Raw genomic sequence first — 23,648 nt, 5'->3', positions numbered from 1 at the left:
ATCATGTACTTTGTCTTCGACGTGTTGATGGCAAGTCCGACGCGCTTGGCTTCTCTTTTCAGTCTGATGTAGGCTTCCTTCATCTTCCCAAAGTTTCGTGCAATAATATCAACGTCATCGGCGAAGCCAAGTAGCTGAACGGACTTTGTGAAAATCGTACCACTCGTGTCGATCCCTGCTCTTCTTATTACACCTTCCAGCGCGATGTTGAATAACAGACACGAGAGACCATCACCTTGCCGTAACCCTCTGCGTGGTTCGAAGGGACTCGAGAGCGTCCCTGAGACACGTACTACGCACATCACCCGATCCATCGTCGCCTTCACTAATCGCGTCAGTTTGTCCAGGAATCCGTACTCGTGCATAATCTGCCATAGCTGATCTCGATCGATAGTGTCGTATGCGGCTTTGAAGTCGATGAACAAATTATGTGTGGGCACATTGTACTCGCGGCATTTCTGCAGTACTTGACGAAGAGCGAACACCTGGTCCGTGGTAGATCGTTCGCTCATGAAACCCGCCTGGTACTGCCCCACGAACTCTCTTGCAATTGGTGATAGTCGACGGCATAGTATTTGGGAGAGTACCTTGTAGGCGGCGTTCAGCAGGGTGATTACTCGGTAACTACAGCAATCCAGCTTGTCGCCCTTTTTGTAGATAGGACACACGACACCTTCCATCCACTCCTCCGGTAAAATCTCCTCCTCCCAAATCTTGGTAATCACCCAGTGCAGCGCTTTAGCCAGTGGCTCGCCACCGTGTTTTAGTAGCTCGCTTGGTATTTGGTCAACCCCAGTGGCTTTATTATTTTTGAGCCGGCTGATCTCCTCCTGGATTTCTTGGAGATCCGGAGCCGGTAGTGTAATGTCTTCCGCGCGTGCTCCCAGGTGCGTTACCGTGCTATCCTCGTCGTCTGCTGCATCGTCGTTCAGGTGTTCTTCGTAGTGCTGCCGCCACCTCTGGATCACCTCACACTGGTCCGTAAGAAGATTCCCGTTTGTATCTCTGCACATGTCGGCCTGTGGTACGTGGCCCCTGCGCGAGCGGTTCAACTTCTCGTAGAATTTCCGTGTGTCTTTAGCGCGGTACAGCTGCTCCATCGCTTCGCGATCTCGGTCTTCCTGCTGGCGCTTTTTGGTCCGGAACACCGAGTTTTGCCTGTTCCGTGCCTGTTTATATCGCGCCTCGTTCGCCCTCGTGCGGTGTTGCAGCATTCTCGCCCATGCTGCGGTGGTACCTATGGCGGATCGGATATCTCTCCAGCCATCTTCAAGGGCAACTGCGCCTAGCTGCTCTTCCGTGGTAGTGCCACTTCCAACTGCTGCGCATATTCTTGAGCCACTCTGCCATCTTGTAGCCGCTCGATGTTTAGCCGCGGCGTCCGGCTTCGACGAGAGCTATGCACTGTCGAAAGTTTTGAGCGCAAGCATACTGCAACCAGGTGGTGGTCCTTGTGTACGTTATCTGAAAAATCTTATCAGATTACCTTTGTTTGGGTCCCCTCTCATTGCTCTATCCCGGGCAATGAAAAGGCCGACTCATTAGCAAAGGTGGGCGCATTAAATGGTGACATATACGAAAGACCAATCTGCTTCAACGAATTTTTTAGTATTTGTCGTCAGAGGACACTCAACAGTTGGCAAACCTCGTGGAGCAATGGTGAACTTGGACGATGGCTACATCCCATTATCCCAAGGGTATCAACGAAGCCTTGGTTCAGGGGGATGGATGTGGGTCGGGATTTTATTCGTGTAATGTCCCGACTTATGTCCAACCACTACACCTTGGATGCGCATTTGCGGCGCATTGGGCTTGCGGAGAGTAGTCTGTGCGCTTGTGACGAGGGCTATCGCGACATCGAGCACGTTGTCTGGGTATGCGCCGGGTACTTGGACGCCAGGTCTCAGTTAAAGGATTCTCTTCGGGCCCGAGGTAGACTACCCAATGTCCCAGACCGAGATATGCTGGCAAATCGTGATTTCCCCTATATGTCCCTTATTTATACTTTCATAAAAACGATAAATATCCCAATTTAGTCCCTCTCTTTTTTATTTCTCGTTTTAAAAGTTTTCTCCTGCCTTGTGGGACCGATCAGCTCCAGACTGCCACTATGTAACCGCCGTCGCCCTTACCACTACGGAAACAAGCGAGAGCGACTCGAGGTCCGATGACTTTTGAAGGATTCCCCGCAGGTCCGAAGAATACCATTCGCCAATCCGACCTACTAGACTGAGGCGCTAATTTGTTTCGCTGATCTCCCGTTTGCTCGAAAGTTGCACGTTTTGCTCTTCTCTCCCGGTCACCATCTATGCTTTCTCTCCCCTGTCCTTGATACAACTGCTTCTACAGCCCCCCTATGAATATCTTGACCAAGCATAAGTCTCTGCTAAAAAAGTTTAAATTTGTATTCCGTATTCCTAGTTTTAAGATAGCTGTAATTTTACCGCTTTGTTAAAACTATTGTCCCCCATCTTGTAAATAGAATTGTATCCCTAGTTTTAAAACATCTGTGAAATTTCTCATAAATATTTGTTCCCCCTTTTGTATACCAAACTATATTGTTAGTTTTAAGATAACTGTACATATTTCCTAAAAAACTATTACTATTGAATTCCTTGTTTTAAAATTTTTCATAAAAAAAATCTTTTGCCCCCTCTCTTGTATATAGAATCTTATTTCTAGTCTTAAGATAGCTGTAAAATTTTTCTCTTCAAAAAAAAATATTTCAACATTGTAACCTCCTAGTTTTAAAATATCCAAAACGTAAAAACAAAAGAATTTGGCACCGCCAAGCTAACGCATTTGTGCCTATTAAATAAACGAAATGAATAAAAAAAAGAACTTCAGTAGAGATAGAATATGGTGCGCTTGTTGCTATACGTCAGATATACAATCATCACGACGGCCTTAATCTGACTATTTAGTAACCGTATCCGAGGAATTCCACGATTATTGCCTAATTTATTTTTTTGGATTGCCTAATTTATTTTTTTTAAGTTTGAGGATTGAATTTGAGGTTGTGAGCTTTCAACATCTTGGATTGCTGAAATTTCCAGCTGATGAAAGCTCAGCAAAATTTATTCGCTTTTAGCGAATTTTTTGCTAGTTTGTGTTTCCAAAATCAACAATGCATTCTTATATCCCATTTGGTTATTTTTCAAATTGTCTGGATAAATCCGGACAAATTTTCTGAAATCTGGATAAGACAAACATAAATCTGTATGTCTGGACGACGCTTAAAAATCTGGAAGAATCTAGATAAATCTGGAAGTTTGGCACACCTGATTTACTCTTCCATGCCGGCGAAACGTTTCATCGAAGTTTCATCGGAATCTAAGATGATTGGTTGCGATTTTGAAGATTTTCGGAAGGACGGTCCTTCCGAAAATCTTCAAAATCGCAACCGATCATCTTAGATTCCGATGAAACTTCGATGAAACGTTTCGCCGGCATGGAAGAGTAAATCAGGTGTGCCAAACTTCCAGATTTATCTAGATTCTTCCAGATTTTTAAGCGTCGTCCAGACATACAGATTTATGTTTGTCTTATCCAGATTTCAGAAAATTTGTCCGGATTTATCCAGACAATTTGAAAAATAACCAAATGGGATATAAGAATGCATTGTTGATTTTGGAAACACAAACTAGCAAAAAATTCGCTAAAAGCGAATAAATTTTGCTGAGCTTTCATCAGCTGGAAATTTCAGCAATCCAAGATGTTGAAAGCTCACAACCTCAAATTCAATCCTCAAACTTAAAAAAAATAAATTAGGCAATCCAGATAATTCTAGACATTTTTGAAAATGATTACAGACTTCTTGGAAAAACACTTGGCATCCCTGGACTAAATGTATTTCAGTCAATAAGATTGTTTGGAGCCAAGAACAACTTTTTAAAAGGACGTAGACTTTTCTACGTGTATTAATTTCAAATATTTTTTATTCGATTACTGTATTTTATTCAGCAAAACTATTTGAGAACGAGTTACAGGGCTTGAAAATTTTTGTGCGAAAAAATATATGTACACTAAAAAAAAGGTGGCGTCATTTTTCCCAAAAATTAAAATTTACGTAAAAAATTTACATTGCAAAAATTTTTTTTAATTTTTTTTATATTTCGTCAATAAATTAAAGAGAAAAGAAACATTTTGAAACGATTATGCATGATGGGAAACTAATCGATAAAAAAGTTTTCTATCAATAACTTTATACATATTTTTAAATATCATACAAATTGACATACAAAACTGTAATTTTATTACACAGTTTTTTAACGACATTCAATTAGTAAGGGACTGGATAATGAAGTATATTTTTCAATATTAAGAGCCATAGTACTCAAGGGAAAGCAACGAGTTGATGAAAGGAAGTTTATATGCTTCAGACTGCCACTATGTAACCGCCGTCGCCCTTACCACTACGGAATCTGAAGCGAGAGCGACTCGAGGTCCGAAGGATTCCCTTTGAAGGATCCCCCGCGGGTCCGAAGAATACCATCCGCCAATCCGACCTACTAGACTGAGGCGCAAATTTGTTTCGCTGATCTCCCGTTTGCCTGAAAGTTGCAAGTTTTGCTCTTCTCTACCGGTCACCATCTACGCCTTCTCTCCCCTGTCCTTGATACAACTACTTCTACACCGATTTTGGAAATGACCAAGCATAAGTATCCGATAAAAAATCAAATTTGTATTCCGTATTCCTAGTTTTAAGATAGTTGTAATTTCTACTCTTTGTTAAAACTATTGTCCCCCATCTTGTAAATAGAATTGTATCCCTAGTTTTAAAGCATCTGTGAAATTTTTCATAAATATTTGTTCCCCCTTTTGTGTACCAAACTATATTGTTAGTTTTAAGATAACTGTAAATATTTCCTAAAAAACTATTACTATTGAATTCCTTGTTTTAAAATTTTTCATAAAAAAAAAATCTTTTGCCCCCTCTCTTATATATAGAATTTTTTTTTCTAGTCTTAAGATAGCTGTAAATTTTTTCTCTTTTATAAAAAAAATATTTCAACATTGTAACCTCCTAGTTTTAAGATATTCAAAATGTAAAAACAAAAGAATTCGGCACCGCCAAGCTAACGCATTTGTGCCTATCAAATAAACGAAATGAAAAAAAAAGGAAGTTTAGAAAAGCGTGGGAAAGGGTCATATGAGCAAGCTTAGAGTTTACCGGCGACTTAACACTTTGTCTGCTACCGCAGGAGTCAGAAACTTTTTGCATTAGAAATGCGAATCACCTGAGTCTGTGGCATGTCCAGACAAGCGTAAAGTAACTTGTTACTTAATGCTGTCGTAATCGAATATAATTTTCAGTATACTTTTAAATAAAAATAAATTAAACAAAAATCTTCCAAAATGCGATAGTTGCTCCAACAAAAACAACTAATTCGTGTGAATAAGCACTTTTTAAAAGTTAATCACGGTACCCCATCATAAAATGTCAACAATCTAATGTTTATCATTTGAAAGACGTAAAATAAATTTTTTTTCAGTGTATTTGGATCATGGAAAAGCTACCAATAAAAAAAATCTTCCTAACAACAACTTTTGACATATTTTTATAAATCATCCTATATGCAGTCAAAAATTTTCCGAAATATGGTAGTTCTCGAGTTTTTTTAAATTTAGTTTTAATAACACTATTATTTTATTCTATTAAGACCTTTTCATAAGTTATTCGCATTTCTCCATCAACAAAAATAGGTTTTTCATAAGGCCCATGACATTTCCTCTAACTTTCTCTACGACATAAAAGCCAAAATATAAAGCATTTGAAAGCTACATGAAAACAACCAAATTATGATTCAACTATATAGTTTAATCATCATGTCCTACGGTTGAATAACATTTTGATTGATTGTTGTTAATTTTCCATTTTTTTTGTGAAAAATGACATTTTTTTCAGCGTATATTTTATTTCGCACGGAACTATTCATTCCCTGTATCTCATACTCAGATAGTTTTGCTGTTTAAAATAGAATAATTGAACTAAATTTTTTGAATTTATACATATAGAAAAGTCTAGAAAAATTGCTCTTGTATCAAAATATTGCAATTCTCAGAGAAAACCATGGAGATTTATAAACCGAACACAACTGTAAAGATGGAACCCCTTATTCGTGTCCGCCGGTTTCAGGAAGATTTCCTGAACCACTTTCGCTTCCAGTTGATCCAGAATCCGGAGTAGTATGGATTCGGTCGGATTCAGTCTAGCCATCGTAAACTGTTCGTTGGTTTTGCATGAATAAGTTTGAGTTTTTCTCTCTTCCGGGATAATACACAAGAAAAGTTGTAAAAAAAATTCGCAAAACCTTTAGCCCTCCCCCCTTAAATAAGAAAACTTCTCGAAGATAAACGAAATGAATTCGTGCATCCAACGAAATCTTTCGCAATATACACAAACATTTATCAAAATAAACGAATTATTTCGTTTCATTCGCGAAAATTAAAGTCATTATCAACGATAACATTCGTGCAATTTACACTAACTATGTAAAATTTGCGAAATCTTTTGTTGAACAATCGGCCATTGTTCAGTTCATGAAATGAACGAAACCTACTATTTACAATGCACGAAAATATTTCGTTGCAGAAAACGACTAAAGAACTCGTACATTACACGATCAATTTCACTATATTTACGCATTTATATTTTCAGTGTAACTATTGAATAATGTTTATATCTTGTTTTGACAAACTATCTAACATGCTGTAATTTATCATAAAACTAGTTCATAGATTTACATTGCCCGTAAAAAAATCACTAAATCATGGTTTAAAAGGCTCCTTTCGAACATCATTAGGACTCCTTTACTAATGAACATCCATAGTAAACACCATAACAATCCATCCGAAACCCCATGTGCTCTATATAATAAAAGTCTGACATGAACAGAAAAGGCTATCGGACAGCATGAACCTTCGGAATCTGTGAATCATTGGCAAAGAGCATCGATCTATGAATAAATTATGTGCCTCTCATGCCGACCCGAAACGGCCTACCTGATTCGTACTGCCAAACTACTGGCAATTGCTGATAAAGGATTTCTGATTTGATTTACCGTCTATTGCACACATCTATCCACTTACACATGCACACAAAACCTTGTTTTAATAATGAATGTTCTCCCCTATTTCACGCTTCTCCGACTCATAACCCGTTGCCGCCGTCACCAGTTGCGCCATCGGTACGTCCAACAAGTCAACTGCTGGGAGCCCCACTGGGCTCGGACGTCCAGCTCGAGTGCTCCGTGGAAGCTTCACCAATGCCGGTGTCCTACTGGCTGAAAGGTGGCCGCGTACTGCCCGCTAGTTTCACCGGAATCACCAACAGCAATTACGAGCAAGGTCAATCGAGGCCAGAAATGCTGCTGGATGGGTAAGGCCAAACGTTCCGCTCCCAGCGATGAGTTTTTACTATTATGATGGCGATCGATTTGACTTCCCCTGTTTTGATGCTATGCTTCTGCTTCCATTCCACCCGTAGGCCCAAGTACGGAATCACCGAGGAGCGACATGGATTCCGGACGAACATGCGACTGGTGGTGCGATTCTTTTCTCCCAGCGATGTCGGTACCTATCACTGCGTTAGCACAAATTCGCTGGGGAGAGCCGACGGAACGATGAGACTGTACGGTGAGTTGATGATGGCGGCAGCCAAGTTGTTTGTAATCGACCAAACTTTACTGTTTTCGTCGCTTTGCCTTTTTCCTTGATGTCTTTCCGCTTTTTTCTTTTATATTTTTTTTTGTCCGGCTCCCCCTATCTACTTTATGCCAGGACTATCTTACGGTCGTGTTGTTTTTTTTTTATTTTCCCGTCACGTCCCATATTGGCAGAACTTGCCCGTCGGCAGTGTATTAAAACATCTTAGCCTGAGAGAATGTAATTTGTAAAATGTTCCTTAAGGATAACAGTCATTATCAATATCGGTTCAGGTGGAACCGTCCAGTAATATTAGTATTTCTAATCGAAATTCCAATCTGCGGTTTAACGTTCTTCGTCGGAGTAATGTGTTTTGACACAGGAACAACACGCTGTCATGCTTACTTAGTGAAGATGTCCAACGAATGAGAATGAAATGTAAAATTTCTTTGACCAATTGAGTGTTGTGAGAACAGTAGAATTATTAGTATTTGTTTTCATTCAATCTGACAGTTGAATATCTCGTTATCGTTATTTTGACGTTTCCATCTAATCTATTGTTAAAAATATCACTCTTTTTGGTCGGATAAAAAATATTGCGGCTATTGTCAAACAAAGAGATGTCGATCGCACACAGTTGGTTTGTGGATTAATTTAAATGTTTGGTGCATGTTTTATAACCTGCAATAAAAAACTGTTGAGAAGGGACATTTTATTGCTCTTGTGGTAAGAAATGGTGTTTCTTCAGAACAAGATCATAAAATCGACTATCATGGTGAATGCAGAACTTTGCGACAAAGTAAATACATTCACATTTGCGACTACATAGAGCAATGGATCCAAAGAACTTAAAATCCTATACAGTAAAAATCAGTCAACAACTTTCTGGGCAATAGATGTGGCAAGTTACGTCATTATTTTGCCTTATTATTGTCTATCTCGAGATAATCTAGCATTTTGTCGAGTTGCTGCTGTACATACTCGCTCTCGAGTGCGAACGAAACAAAAATAAACGTCAAAGCGTTTAGGGGCTCCAACACCAAATTGCATGTTATACCTTCCATTTGAGACTATGGCTTTAGTTTTGAAATATACCCCGAACCTGGTAATTTCAGAATTATCGATAGTGGACAATACGCGAATCGAAGTAATTTGAAATACATTTCGATAGGTTTTGAACATATGAGGTATTACGATTGTACCTGTTTAACCGACCGAAATAACCAACCTGTAACTCCGGAACCAAAAGTCAATACTAAATGAAATTGAATTGCAATCGATGGGAGGACTATATACGTGATTGCATCGAAGCGTACTCTGAAGCAATTGGGAGTGATAATCGACGACCGGTTGAGCTTCAACAACCACATCGACTACACCTGCGAAAAGTAGGCGAAGGCATCGAACGCAATAGCGAGAATCATGCCAAACGTCGGCGGCCCGACAAGTAGCACGAGATGTCCGCTATCTACTATTTCGTTATCGATACTCCGATATGGGATTCCTGCCTGGGATGCTGTGCTGAAAACCAAGCGGAGCCGTGAAAAGCTGAACAGGACTTTCCGGCTGATGGCCGTACGAGTCGCGAGTGCTTACAGAACAATATCGTTGGCGGCAGTATGCGTTATCGTCGGGATGGTCCCCATCTGTGCCACTCTGGCTGAGGACGTGGAGAAATGCGCGTAACGCAAGAAGGCTGGGCCGAACTAAATCCGAACTAAATGGCTAAGTGGCAGCAGGAGTGTAACAACGCGGAGAAAGGATGGTGGACTCACCGACTCATCCTAAATGTGTTGGCTTGGGTTAATAGGAAGTATGGAGAGGTGAACTTCCATTTCACGCATTTTTTTGTCCGGACACGGATGCTTCCGGAAGTACTTGCATCTGTTTGGACATGCTTCGTCACCCCTTTGCCCGGAGTGTGCGAACGTACAAGAGACACTGGAACACGTGGTCTTCGAATGCCCTAGCTTCGAAAAAAGCTCGTAGGGGAATGCCTGGTGTGATAGTTGACAAAATCGTCGAAGAGATGAGCCACGACGCTGCCAACAGAGTGGTTACGAGTATGCTCTCCGAGCTGCAGAGGAAGTGGCGAAGGGACCAACAAAGTAACGCCATTGGCTAGAAAGTCGCTGTGTCGGGTATCGAGAGATATTTCGGTGCCGAGGAACTCTCCGACGGTGTAAACTAGGCTCACCATCGGGGATCAGTTGAGTAGTACGCGATGTAGTTTGGGTCGTCGGGATGTCAGTGAATCGGACGTCAGGCTTCACTGGAATCGCCGGATCGACCTCCACAACCTACAGTTAGTAGATCCACCGCCAAGGATTAGACCGAGTAGACCACGTCATACAGCTAGCAGTGGGTCATTGGAGCGCCACCCGAAATCGCTGGATGGATCTCAGCACCTACTGGCTGGCCCATTGAGTCGGCTAGGTCTACTGCCGGGAACTAGATCGAGTAGATCGGGACGAAGTGGGGAGCTAAGTGGCTCACGGAAACGAACATTGGTATAGGGAGAAATTTACCGCTTGATTTCGGGAAAACCTCTCTCACCGGGGAAATCTCCGCCGGAGTATGTTAGATCCATTGTCGAGGATTAGACCGAGTAGCTCGCGAACAAGTAAGGGCGGGAGGTGATTGGCTCATCGAGGAAGTGGAGCGAAATGAAAAGAGAGAGCAACCTCAGGGCTTAAAGGAGTTGCGGTGCTATATGGCTTTTAGTGGTTTTTAGCAGGTCGGGTGATGGCAAGCCCAAACCTGTTCACTGAGTAGGATTTTGAACCTTTTTCTGCATTCTCAGAGCTTTTTTGAAAGTTTTTTTTTCTACTCTCTAAACTAAAAGAAACGGGCGCAGCAGGGACAGGAAGGACAGGAGTCCAGGGGCTCAACGACCACGCACCCTCCGCCCTTATTGCGAGTTGGGAAGTCTTGCTAGGATATGATGGGGTTTGGATTGGGCTCTGCTAAACCTCTAAAAATGCCATAGCTCCGAAAGCAGATCCAGTTTACGGTATACTGGCCATGGCGGATGTCAACGGACAGGACACGGATTACGAATTGAACGGCGACTTTGGGCTGACAGGCGTGCTGTTCTACTCCCTGAGTAAGGAAGTATGACGTTTAGTTGTTGGTACTAGGTTCGGATGGACCGTCCTCGATTTTACACCGATTCGGATCTAAACACTATTTCCCATGAAGGATAGTGTCATCCTTAGCATGACCTCTCTTCTTGCTAGTGACTAGTGACAAGGGTCATGAAATGCAGCAGGCGCTCCAAGGAGCCGTAGGCCTTGTGTCGAGCTGCAGCTTGAGAGGACCAACACGGCGGAGTTCAAGAACTAGAGGAGCTTTACGAGTTCATAAAGGACAAAAACAACCTTCACACTAAGATTAAGCATCTAGTGTCGACCATTAAGTCAGCCACGAATGTCGTCGAACGAGAGCAGATCGAGCTGACGATGCGTGCTGAGTTCGCCGAAGAAGACGCTTAACTAGGTCAAGACGAAAGCAGAATCTGAGGAAGAAGAAGCGATGCCGAAGAGTTCTCTGAATCCAACTGCTGAGAAGAAGGGAGACACTTGGAGAGGAGGAAGAGAAGAAAAAACCAAACAATAAGCATGCAATCGATCGGAAGCAAGGAAGCGGCTAGCGAACGGACGTAAAACAAAAGGCGAAGTCAAAATTGCAAAAGGAAAAGAAAGGTATGCCTAAGCCCCGTCGGGATAAAATATGAGCATTATTCGTCGTGATGAGGGAAGGAAGGACGAGCGCTAAGCTTCTTCGGAAAGTGAGAGATGATCCAGAGTTGAAGCAGTTACGGAAATTGTGGTGAAAACCAGTCGTACTCAGAAAGGTGAGATGCTCTTTGAACTGAAGAAATACCCGACGGTTAGGAGCGCAGCCTACAAGATACTCATTGAAAAGTCACTAGGCGAGGAGGCAACCGCAAGGGACCTAGCCCACGAGACAGTGATTGAGTGCAGGAACCTGGACGAGATAACAACAGGAGATGAGCTAAGAAATGCGCTGAAGACTCAATGTGATCTGCGAGATACACCAATGGAAATCCGAATAAGGAAGCGTACGGCGGCACACAGACTGCGTCCAAACGGCTTTCCGCGACAGTAGCTAATAACCTGTTGTAAAAAGGCCGAATCAAGGTTTGGTGGTCAGTTTCTTCACTAAAGGCAGTCCCTATAGGTTCCAAATAAATGGAGAGATGTTTCAAATGCATGGGCTTTGGTCACAAGGCAGGAAATTGCAAAGGCCCGGACAGATCTGATCTGCGCTGAAATTGTGGGGAAAAGGGACACTTTGCAAGAGACTGCACGAAACAACCGATGGGCATGCTCTGCACAAAGGAGGGTGAGAAAGACCACATGACGGAAGGCTTTATATGCCCAGCGTATAAAAAGGCAATAGAGATGGAGGTGACGCAGTTTAACCTCAGTAATTGCGACACCGTACAGCAACTCTTGTAGAGACAACAGATACGAAATGCGGTGTTGCAATTATTGCGGAGCCTTATCCAATCCCTATCAACAACAGTAATTGGGCGGCGCATAGAAAAAGAATGACTGCAATTCACATAATGGGCAAATACCCCATTCAGAAAGTGGTCTTAACTTCATACGAAGGTTTCGTGATTGCCAAAATTAATGGGATCTTTATAGGTAGCCGCTACGCACCTCCTAGATTGACGGTAGAGTAGTTCCATCGGATGCTAGATGAGCTTTCTGAAGAGCTGACCGGAAGAAAACCGGTAGTCATCGGAGGAGATTCAAATGCTTGGGAACTGGAGTGGGGAAGCAGACATACAACACAAGAGGGAAACTCTAGTTAAACTGAATGTTATGCTATGCAATGCGAGAACCAGCACCAACTTTCGCGGAAATGGACGGCAACCCATCATCGACAAAACCTTTTGTAACCCGTCATTAGTGGCAAACATGAACTGACTACAAGAATAGCGACCACCTGGCAATCCGTTACAGTTCAGCTCAACGATACCAAGCGACAATACAGAGGAAAAGTGCTCACGAGCGGAAGTGGAAGGTGAAATCATTAGACAATGATCTCTTTGTGAAAGCACTTCAGCGACTCCTCTGACATGAACGTGGATGAGTTAACAGAAACGCTAGCAAGAGCATGCGACGCAACAATGCCAAGTAAACTAGAGCCAAGGAACAGACGGCATCCGGCGTACTGGTGGAGCGAGAAGCGATGAGCCCTCCGCGCAAACTGTCTTAGAGCCAGAAGAAACGCTAGCACCAAAGCGGAAAGAGAGGAGCGTAATATGGTGTTTCGCGCCACAAGGGCAGCATTGAAACGTGAGATAAAGCGAAGAAAATCCATTTGCTTTAAAGAGTTGTGCCAGGGTGCCGACTACAACCCCTGGGGCGACGCGTACCGTGTGACAATGGCGAAGAGCAGAGGGCCCATGATGCCTCTTGAAATGTGCCCGATAAACTGAAGGTTATCGTGGAAGGGCTATTTCCGGAGCACGATCCAATGGTAGACCGATTGTACCGTATGAAGATGTAAAGCGGGGCAGAGCCGAAGGGATACAATTCTCCAATGAGGAACTCATCGCATTCGCAAAGGGTTTACAAGTGAAGAACGCGCCCGGACCAGATGAAATCCCCAACATTGTATTGACAGCGCCAGCTGTCGGAGCTTCTAGATGAGAGCCAGTTTCCTGACAAATGGAAGATACAGAAGTTAGTGCTACTGGCTAAACCAGGTGAGCCCACGGAGGATCAATATGCCTGTTGGATACACATTCGGAAACTCTTGAAGAGGATTGTCCTTAGCGGGTTGTCGAAAAACTAGGTCGTATTTCGGAAGGGCAGGTCTACAGTGGACGCAATTCGGACAGCGATCGAGAGAGCCGATATGGCGCGCAAACAGAAAAGAAATGGAAATCGTGCAGTATCGATAACGATAGATGTCAATAGCGCGTCCAATAGCGCAAGCTGGGAAGCCATTACGGAATTATCGATTAGAATTACGGCAGGAGTAGCGCAAGGCTCTATCCTGAGTCTAACACTTTGGAACGGGTTGTATAACGACATGCTAACGCTTAAGCTGCCTAGGGGCGTAGAGATCATCGGATTCCTGGACGACATCGTAATAACGGTACTGGAAGAGACACTGGAAGAGTTGAAAATGTTGGCGATGGATGTGATTGACTGGATTGGAAACTGGATGCAAGGAGTGAAGCTCCAGAGAGCTCATCACAAAACGGAGGTGCTATTGGTCTGCAACTGCAAAATACTGTAGCGAGCAGAAATCACTGTCGGGGAATATGTCATAGTCTCGAAACGGGCGCTTAAACAGCTGCGCGTAACGATAAGTGGCCGAATGAACTTCAACACCCACGTTGACCATACCTGCGAGATGGCAGCTAAAATTCGGGGCAAGTAGTAAAAAGAGATGTTCTCTGGTTAGCGTATCAACTTCGATACTGAGTTACGGCGGCCCGATCTGAGTTGCGGCGCTGGAGACATAGCGGAATCGAGTAAAGCTGAGTAGTACGTTCAGGCTCATGGTCATGCGGGTCGCGAGCGCGTACAGGATTACCATATCAAAGGGAAGTCTGCGTTATCGCTGAAATGATCATCCTAGTGGAAGATGACGAATGCTATAAGCGGAAGGGGAATATGGTATCACTCGATGGCCAAATGGCAGCATGATTAGGAATCGTCGGAAAAATGAAAATGCACTCACCGACTCATACTGGCTCTCTCGACCTGGATAAACAGGAAGCATGGTGAAGTAACCTTCTATCTGACGCAGTTGCTGTCTGGTCATGGTTGTGTTAAACAGTACCTACATCGGTTCGTACACCCGGTTGTCTCACCCAGTTGCGGATCCAGGGGGAGGGTCCTGGGGGTCCAGATCCCCCGAAAATGTTTATTTCCTTGATAAATTTGAAAATAATTTCTATTTTTAAATTCGTTCTATATTCCAAATCATTCCAAACCAGATTAAAATTAATTTTAATTAAAAAATTTACATTGAACATTTCAAAATCGAAATTCTGGACCCCCTCCGATTTTTTTTTTTTTTTTGGGTCCGCTCCTGGTGTCACCCTTTTGTTCGGAGTGCATAAACATCGAAGAAGCACCGGAGCATGTAGTCCTCGTATGTCCTAGATTTAGCGCAGTGCGAACTATGGGCGATATGGGTGAGTAGTTCAAGTCTGTTATAAACCCTGCGAGTGCGGCCGTGAAGGGACATGAGCCAGGTTTTACGGCTCCTCCAGATCGGTTCACGTCTCGACGGGTTCCAGTGCAGCGACCGTATGTGGACCCGCTACGCAGCGGAGAAACGAGCAATTTCACGGCGGTTAAAAATCCTGCTAGGGTGGCTGTGAAGGGAAGCAAGTTAAGATTCGGTATCCCAGGATCGTTTCACATCTCGACGAATTGCGGCGTTGGCGACGGTCTTAGGGTCGACCGGTTACGCAGCGAGGGGTGGAAACGTGCTGACTGACGTACGCAGAGAAGCCAAAGGGTTCCCCGTATGCGGAGGGCCCACGGGCTAAAGGTGAGCTGGGAGCTAATGACAGTAACAATAATTCCGTCAGAGCCCCTGCGCAGCGGAGATACGAGGATTGGGTTGACAACACCAACAAGCGAGTTTCACGTCGTATAAAAATCCAGCGAGGGTTAAGAGTGAAGGTGAGCTAGGTTTTTGATATCTCTAGATCAGTCACGTCTCGGCAGGCTCCGACATTGGCGACGGCAGCAAGCTGTACGCAGTCACTCAAGCTATGCGTCTCACTATATCCTATTCCGTTGTAATATTAAATTTATTTTATGAATGATATTGTTTCAGAACAGCCAAAGTTTGGCTGCTCGAAAGTGCACAAAAAAAAGAATTCTCTGATGATAATCGTGCAAATTTAAATGGAAAATAGTTTGAAAAGTCTAAACATTGATTTTACGTTATTAGTTCTTTCAACAAAATGTTGTATTTTAATGATACCTGCAAGTGTGTAGAACATATTAAATTAATCGATTAAGGTTTTAGCATGAAAAAGTCGAAAAACTGATTTTTGGGTCATACAGGTATACAAAAACAACAATTTCGCCGCAAAATTGAGGTCTGATGTCTGTGGTATCTTAGACAAAGTTATTGAAAACTTAATATTCTGCAAGTTTGCCGAAGACATCTACCTTAATTTTTTTTCTTTGCTCCGGTACTCTACATTAGCGTAACCAAAAAAAATATTTAAAAAGTAGCACAATTATATTGTAAACATACCCGACCAGGAGGAAATAACAGAATTATAACTCATGCTGATATTTTGTTACGAAAAAATTCCTATCAAATTTTGTTATAAAGCAGAAACCGTTAGGTGTTAAAATAACAAAAATTCTAACAAAAAATTCTCTACGAATATCACATTTATAACAAACGTTGATAGCAATATAACACGATCATAACAACATGAGATAGCATAATTGACCCCAACATAGCTTGTATTACTTATTGTATAATATCAATGATTTTAGCGTGCGCGTCTGAAAATAGAATACGAGAAAAGTAAAGCATACATTAAGGCGCTTTTTGCTTTGGGAGCAAAAAGATTCATGCATCAAAAAAGCTTTTATAGCATTGCCAAATGATTGCATACCTGCTGGCTGATTGTTTATTGTGAATATATGACACACAGATTATTATTTGTCGATTTGCCGCTTTGAACCTGGACATTCTGAGTTTGATGGGGAAGTTTCCTGCATGAACCAACGACGTTGTTTTCGACTGATGTTTAATGTTAGCATAATATTCCACGCTGCCGTCAAAGGTAAAACGATTATAGATGCAGAAGACGTTTCCAGAACGCACACATTGAACTTTGCCTAAGCCTAAGTGCTCTTTGTTTTCCTGGTGTCATACGCTTTGTTTTATTCAGTTTTACTCACCAATACAGCTGTCTATATGACGATAGACTGAATAGCTTTATAATATCTTTTCAGATTAGGATAGAGGGGTTATTTTTAGATTCAAAATAGTGCGCTTTGGCGCTTCTCTTGTACGTTAACGTGTTTTACGTGGTTTTTAGAAATAATGTCGTTGCGACATGGTAACATTGAGCGGATATTTTACGTACATTATTTTACGGAGAATACGACAAATCTTATTTAGGATTCCGCATAGATTCAAAGCAACAAATGTGTTTTGAGGTTTCAAAATAAGTCTCTTTTGGGGATTTGTTATTGGCATTTTTGATATGGGGAAGACTAAACAAACCAGTACAATTATCTCGCACCTAATAAATTGCTAGAAATGCAAATCTTCCACAGAAGTTATGTCTATCAACTGCGAATATAACAGATTTATGAAAAAATTCGAGAAATTGTTGATGTTTCTTCGATGGGACGGATTCTTGAATATTTCATGTTGTTTTCTGTTACACATTTTTTTCCAAATTTGATTAAATTTTAAGGAGGAAATTAACAATATTTTTGCATTAACGTTTTTAGATATTTCAAGGATTATCTAAAACGCATTCAAATCACTTGTCAGTTCAACCATTAAATATACTTAAGTAAAGTCAAACACTTTTTATGCGGAGGATAAAATAAAAAAGTCGCGATAGTTTAGGAATTCAAAAAACGCACAAACTAGAAACCCACAAACTGGATAAGGTTTAAGTGTTCATAAAAACCTGCATAAATTGGAGAAAAAAGCGCTGAAAGTCTTATCAAGATCCTCAAAATACATTACGAAAATTTTGGAGATCAGTATAATATATCAGATAGGTTTTTGTGACCTGAAAATTCGTTTTCGCAATATGCAGCATAGATTAGAGGAAAATTAATTATATACTCATTAGACTAAGCCATAAAAACTAGTTTTAAAATGCTTTTTGATTTCAATTCACGTTTCTTTATTTCATCTGGACTGCTTGATACTTCCTGCATATTCTTCGAAATAAGTTTTATGGGAAAATTATAATCTTTAGAAAAGTTCTTTGATAACTTCACGATTCCAAAGCTTTTAATGATAATGGCTTTAACATTTAAATCATACGCCTCCTACTCGAAGTTATGTGTCAGACGAGTGTCTCAGAAAATAGGCAATGTCATCTCTTAATCCAATTGCAACCAAGTAAGTCAATCAAACCCCTCACTGACAAGTTCTCCGACCAATTGCATCTAAAACTATACTCAAAACGCGAAATTTTAAAAATCCAGATCAAAATAAATCAAAAACTTCGAAAATTCGCTTCAAAAAGTTGAATTACGACGCATAAAAAGAGACTTCAGTGTATAAGCAAATAATATACTGTTATTTGTATAACCGTTAGCGTTCAAAGATAATTGTGAAAGAATATATAACTTACTGCAACATCATCGTTGTATGCGTACATTAATATCATATTATTAATCCAATGATAGCACCAGAAGATATAATCTTGATATAAGCTTTCTTGCATTCCTGATCGGTATATCATAAAGATAACACAGAGAGTAATATATATCAACATGAGATATAAATTTGATAGCTTTCTGTTATGATGTTCTGATCGGGTATCCTTCGAAGAAGTGTTTGCTCTAAAATCTAAGGCATTTAAGGCCTCAAATAGGTTTTGTCGCACCTTTTTTTGTCCCACCTTTTTGGTATTGGTCCCACTGTGCCCCCCAAGTAACAGTTTAAGTTTTATAGCACACTACAAGTACAATATATTTTTTAACCTCAATTGTTACTAGGGAACCACTCTCCTCCCATGCAAAAAAAAATACATGCGCATTTTCCAATTTCGACGAACTGTCGAGTACGAGTCGAATAGATAACGAAACTCGGCCTTCCGGGAATCGATTAGAAAGTCGGTTATAATCTTTAACATTTTTTTTTAAATTTGTGTGGTAAAACAATTACAGACAGAATATGTCTGCTATCCACATAATATTCAGACTCACCCAATCTTAGCGGATCTAGAAATTTTTTTTGAAGAAATTGCGATTTTTGCCAATTAGAGGCCAATTTTGGATATAAAAAATCGTGGATTGATACCCAATTGTAGCCAGAATTAGTCATTGTTTATTTTAAGTTTATATTAAGGCATTATAACACTAATACCAACAGTGAATATTTTGGCCAAGAAGCAATCCCAGAATACACCCGTGTGCGCTGTTCCAATATGTACAGTCTAAGCGAGATTTGGTTACGATACTCAATTTTATGTTACCTACTTTTGATTGCACAAAGTAAAGCTACCGCACGGCGAGCACGATTCTGTTGACAATAAATCCGTTTTCACGGAGGAAATCAAGTGATCAGTATTTTCTGGCATACAAAGTGGGAAAGAAAATATTTGTATTGAGCATCGTTACCGACCGTCTCTCTCTATCTCTCTCTTTCTTGGCTGACTCGAAACCTACGAAAGCGGGACCCGGTTCGAATGAAAAATATGTTACAATATTTTCATTTCAAATTTCGACATCTTTTTGCATCTCTTGAATCACGGCATGCATATGTGTCTTTTGGTGGAGTGAGTTGTGGGGTGAGGGTAATATGAATCAGTGCCCTTCTTGCGCTTCTAACGTTTGCTCACTGTCGCCGTTTCCGTTTTATATGTGTACACAGCTACAAACAAATGCTATAGGTTAGACTGGCAAAATGGAATGGAGCAATAGAAATAGCAAAGTAGCACCGTATAGAAGTTTGTTCCCTGTTGGGCCGCTCGGTTTGTCCAAATGAAACACGATTGAATGGCTTTTCCCACCCATGCTTTTGATTGCTTTTTACTCTTTTTCGCTCAATCCGTTCGTTACATGACACAAGCTGACGTGCTGAGTGGTGTAAAAAATGACACTCCTTATTCACCATTTCTGTTTTTCAAAGACGATCACCTTCTTTGGGGACTTTTTCAATCCAGTCGTTTTGCAGCACTAAGTCCTGACTGGGTTTTCACAAGGAAGTTAGGGTAAGGCACACACTTACAGTTTGCATGTAGAAAATCTGTATTCGACGTTGGAACAGGAAGCGTGGGGTTTGCGTATTAGTTTGCTCAAGTTCCGTTCCAGACTGCAATCTATCATAATCGAAAAGCTTTATTCAATTTCCATTCAAATCACGCTTCCATTGTATTTATGTTTTTTATGAAACGCTTGCACGCGGTGTGCTGTGCGGATGTTACGTGGCTTAGTTTTTATGGGTTTGCTTAGCGATGAAGAAGTCGAGCTTATCGCCGATTCGCTATTGGGTGCGAAATGTATCACCACTCCAGCACAGCGCATAAAACGACTGGATTCCTACCGAAGCGCCATGCCATACAGGTACAAACTGTAGGAATGCTTGAAAGTTTCCTCCATAACTCGCATATATATTTGCAAAGGAATACAAATTTTCTAGCGGAAAGAAGGCGAATGAAAAAGTAAGCAGCTTTCATCGCATTTCCCGCATACGATTCTCAACCGAAATAGCTCATTTCCACGTTTCATCCCTGAAAAGGTTCCCCATAAGTGTCACTCCGGTTCTCTGAAGTCGACACTTAAGCCGAGTCATTTTCACCTTGACAGAAATCTCTATTGGTATGGAAATAAGCACTTTTCATGGTCCGGTGCTATCCATACATATTACACTGTTCAGAAAGTTTTCGAAACGGAACTGATTCCAATATGTACGGCCAGTGAGAAGCTATATCTTGCCCTCGAGATCTGAAGACGCAAAAAAGTAAGTTTTTATCTGATGGAACTTTTCCTGACTCAGAAGAAGAGCACTTGTCACCTGGCGAGGAATAGGTTTATTACGTTTCTAGATGAAGTTATATTCGATGAGCAGAATGTTGATAGCTGAGAAGATGATAAGATAGATTGTAAGAGGAAACTGATCCGCTTGGAAATTTTGAGACCTATTTCCAGAACTGAAATTTTACATTTACCTGCCCACATAACATTTGGAAATAGGTAATTTCGGGAGAAGTGCCTCGTCGGGTGTTATGTCGCAGCCTCTATATCTCGTATATAGAGTCACTCTAGTACGGTAATATAATATTGAGAATTTGTCCTTCGAAGAATTGCAGAACTGGAGATGTAAAATCAGCCTTATTATTATTCTAATAAACATTATTAATGATTATTTGCGTCCAGTTGCATCACCGAGTACCGAAAAATTTTCAGCAGCGCTTTAAAATTTCGTGTTTTATTTCAATTGCTCGATTTTTTTTTTGGGTAAAACAATTATCAGTTGAATAGTTGGGATCTTTTAGAATGCGTTTTAATTATGAGCACGGTCATCTATGATTTCAGAGGAAAATGTCGTCGAGCGGTATCTCTCCCCTACAATTCCCGATCAGAATGAAATAACAAGATTATAACAGAACGCAATTTTTGTTACATATTGTGTTATAGATTAGGTCTCGTTAGTAGTTAAAATAACAGAAATTTATAACAAGTAACAATGTGAGATATAGTTTTGAAATATTTCTGTTATGTGTTTCTGATCGGGTTGGGATAGATGCCGCATCAAAACGTCGGGTGAGATGTCGCACGTGATGGCTGAGTATGCGTAACTAAAATATATTTAAAATATAATTCAACGAATTCATGCTTTTTTAAAATGACACTTTCAAGAATAAACCCTAAGTGATATAAATTCACTGTACGAAGAAACAGTCAAAAACTGCTTTTAAGATACCCCTACTAACACGTAGCTATGTATCCTTCGTAGAAATATTGAGATAAATAGTAAGCTTAATAAAGTTACTTCAAATTAATCATTCTACAAGGTTGCAAAATAAAATTTGTGTTTTCTGTTTTCGGTCATCGTTGGTAAATACTATCGTTTTTAAATTGATGCTTTCGGTGATTATATTAAAAACTCTTCCTACTGTTTACGTTTCAGCTTACTCATTTTTAATTTCAGCCATCTTCAGAAATTTAACCCCATTCGCCTCTTGCTATCGCTTTTGTCTGTTTCCCCCAGCGATAGCAAGAGGCGAATGGGGTTAAATTTCTGAAGATGGCTGAAAAATGAGTAAGCTGAAACGTAAACAGTAGGAAGAGTTTTTAATATAATCAACGAAAGCATTAATCTAAAAACGATAGAAGAAAATAAAATTTTGTTCACATTGTTGTAAAAAAATGTTTCTAAAAATAGGAGAAGAAAGAAGGAAAGTGAAGTTGCTTACAAATTTATAAGCATAATCAAGTTTCATGAAAATTATCTGAAAACATCAAATTGCGACAACATCAACAAGAACCAAAAAATACTCTTGATCGTCATTTTTGGGACCACAGTGCGGAGTCTACCCTGCACATGCATATTTCACCCAAATAGATTTTTTTTTGTTCATAGAAAATTGATGAAATTTTTCTTGGCCAAAACCAATTTAGTGTATTTTAGATACTTGATACTTGATAAAAACGATTAATCATATATTGTTTGGTTTTCTTTAATGCAAATAAATTATTCTAAACGCAGCTGTACTATGTGAACGAAAGTTGATTTTAAGCTTCTTCGTGGGTCGAATAAATATATAAAGAATATTTAATATTTAATTTATGTTGTCAAAACAACAACGTGCCATACAGAAAATAAATAAATATGTAAATAAAAGTTTGAGAACTACTTATACTTCTGCACAGACGCACTGCATTTTAGTTGTTATATAGTTTTATTTGTATGATTTACTCATGCGATTTCAGGGAATTAGTCTCCTGCAGACTGCTGTACTCGTTCGCAAAATTATCAAAGATCTTTTGTAGGGATTTTTGAGAAAGTATTTCATCATTCTCAGGCCGTTTCACATTTCATATAGAATAAATGTATCGGATTCGCTCAAACTATGCGACTCAGCTAGGCAAATCGGGACAATGTCTGTAAGTGGCTGAGCCAATGTGAACAAAACTAGTTTCAAACGAAAGGCCTATCGGGAAAACTTTAAAGTGAATATGTTTCCACAGTTTATGTATTTACCCCTTGAATCAAGTGTTGCGTTCAGCCGTGAGATAGATGTTGTATGATATATGAATAGATCACCAAGTATTCCATCTAGTAGCGAAATAATAGATTTCTCGTATAATTCATATCATATATTTCAATTAGACTTTTTCTGCAAGGTTTAGGCTGTACTGGTAATAAGGATGTATGGAATCAAAATATTGCATAACATACAAAAATAATGTCAAGGTACTAACCAACAGCTACCATTCCTCACACGTCTTCTCCCACCCCCTTTTTGTCCTTGTGTTCTTCTCTCGCTATTTCTCTATCATTTCATCATGTATCATAAGAAGTTGAAGTACTAATGTGAAATATGTATTAATGTTCAATCTAATATGATGTGAGCGTCCTTATTGTGTAGGTTCAAGAATACAAAATTATTTTTTGTCTGTATTTCCCTATAAATAGCTTTTGCATTTTAGTGTACATCAGAGTCACTCAAGGAAACAAATTAATATCGTTAATATTACTAGCTGACCCGGCAGAATTACAATAATTATTAATATTTGACAAAACATAACTTTGTATTAAAATATTAACCGATTTCCCTGAATTTGTGCATATAGACAAGCGAAGTACGACAGCATGTGTTTTTACTTTCTCCATTAAATCTTCTCGGTCAAACCCAATCGGAATCTTGAATGTATTCGAGCTCATATGTTTATGTTTATGTTTATGTTTATTACCTTCACCAACAAGCCCCTTGGCCCCAATGGTGGTTGCTTAAACTAATTACATTTTAAAATTGACAACATTTTCGCTTTTATAGCATTCCGCGTCCGGTTGAAGTCGAAGGGCGTCGCCACACTGTTAAAAATTCGTTGGAGTCCGGTTACAGCGCTCTGGCAACCATAGTTGGTTCTCCTGAACGGAACTCGCAGAAGGGAGTTATTACGTAGAGCTCGAACGCGGGTTTGAAGATCCAGACGTCCGAGGATTGTAGGGCAATCCACTCTGGCAGAGAGTAAGTCCGAGACGAACAGGGCTCGAGAGCAGTCCCTCCGAATGCTGAGTGTATCGAGGTGTATAAGCTGGCA

The 23,648-nt window shown here is 40.5% G+C and overlaps 1 protein-coding gene across 5 annotated transcripts in view; it reads left to right on the top strand.

Annotated features, from left to right (window-relative positions):
* Positions 1-23,648, top strand: part of LOC131683754 (lachesin) — a 332,969-nt gene that overhangs the window by 264,018 nt on the left and 45,303 nt on the right. For all 5 annotated transcript variants that reach the window (XM_058966018.1, XM_058966017.1, XM_058966013.1 and 2 more), the window contains exons 7-8: positions 7,180-7,381; positions 7,490-7,638. In XM_058966018.1, coding sequence (XP_058822001.1) covers positions 7,180-7,381; positions 7,490-7,638 — 351 coding nt within the window. The remainder of the gene's footprint in view (positions 1-7,179; positions 7,382-7,489; positions 7,639-23,648) is intronic.

The sequence above is a fragment of the Topomyia yanbarensis genome, chromosome 2 (assembly GCF_030247195.1).
Source record: "Topomyia yanbarensis strain Yona2022 chromosome 2, ASM3024719v1, whole genome shotgun sequence".
Classification (NCBI taxonomy): domain Eukaryota; kingdom Metazoa; phylum Arthropoda; class Insecta; order Diptera; family Culicidae; genus Topomyia; species Topomyia yanbarensis.
The sequence above is the reverse complement of the archived record's forward strand: the minus strand, read 5'-3'. Positions and strand labels throughout refer to the sequence as shown.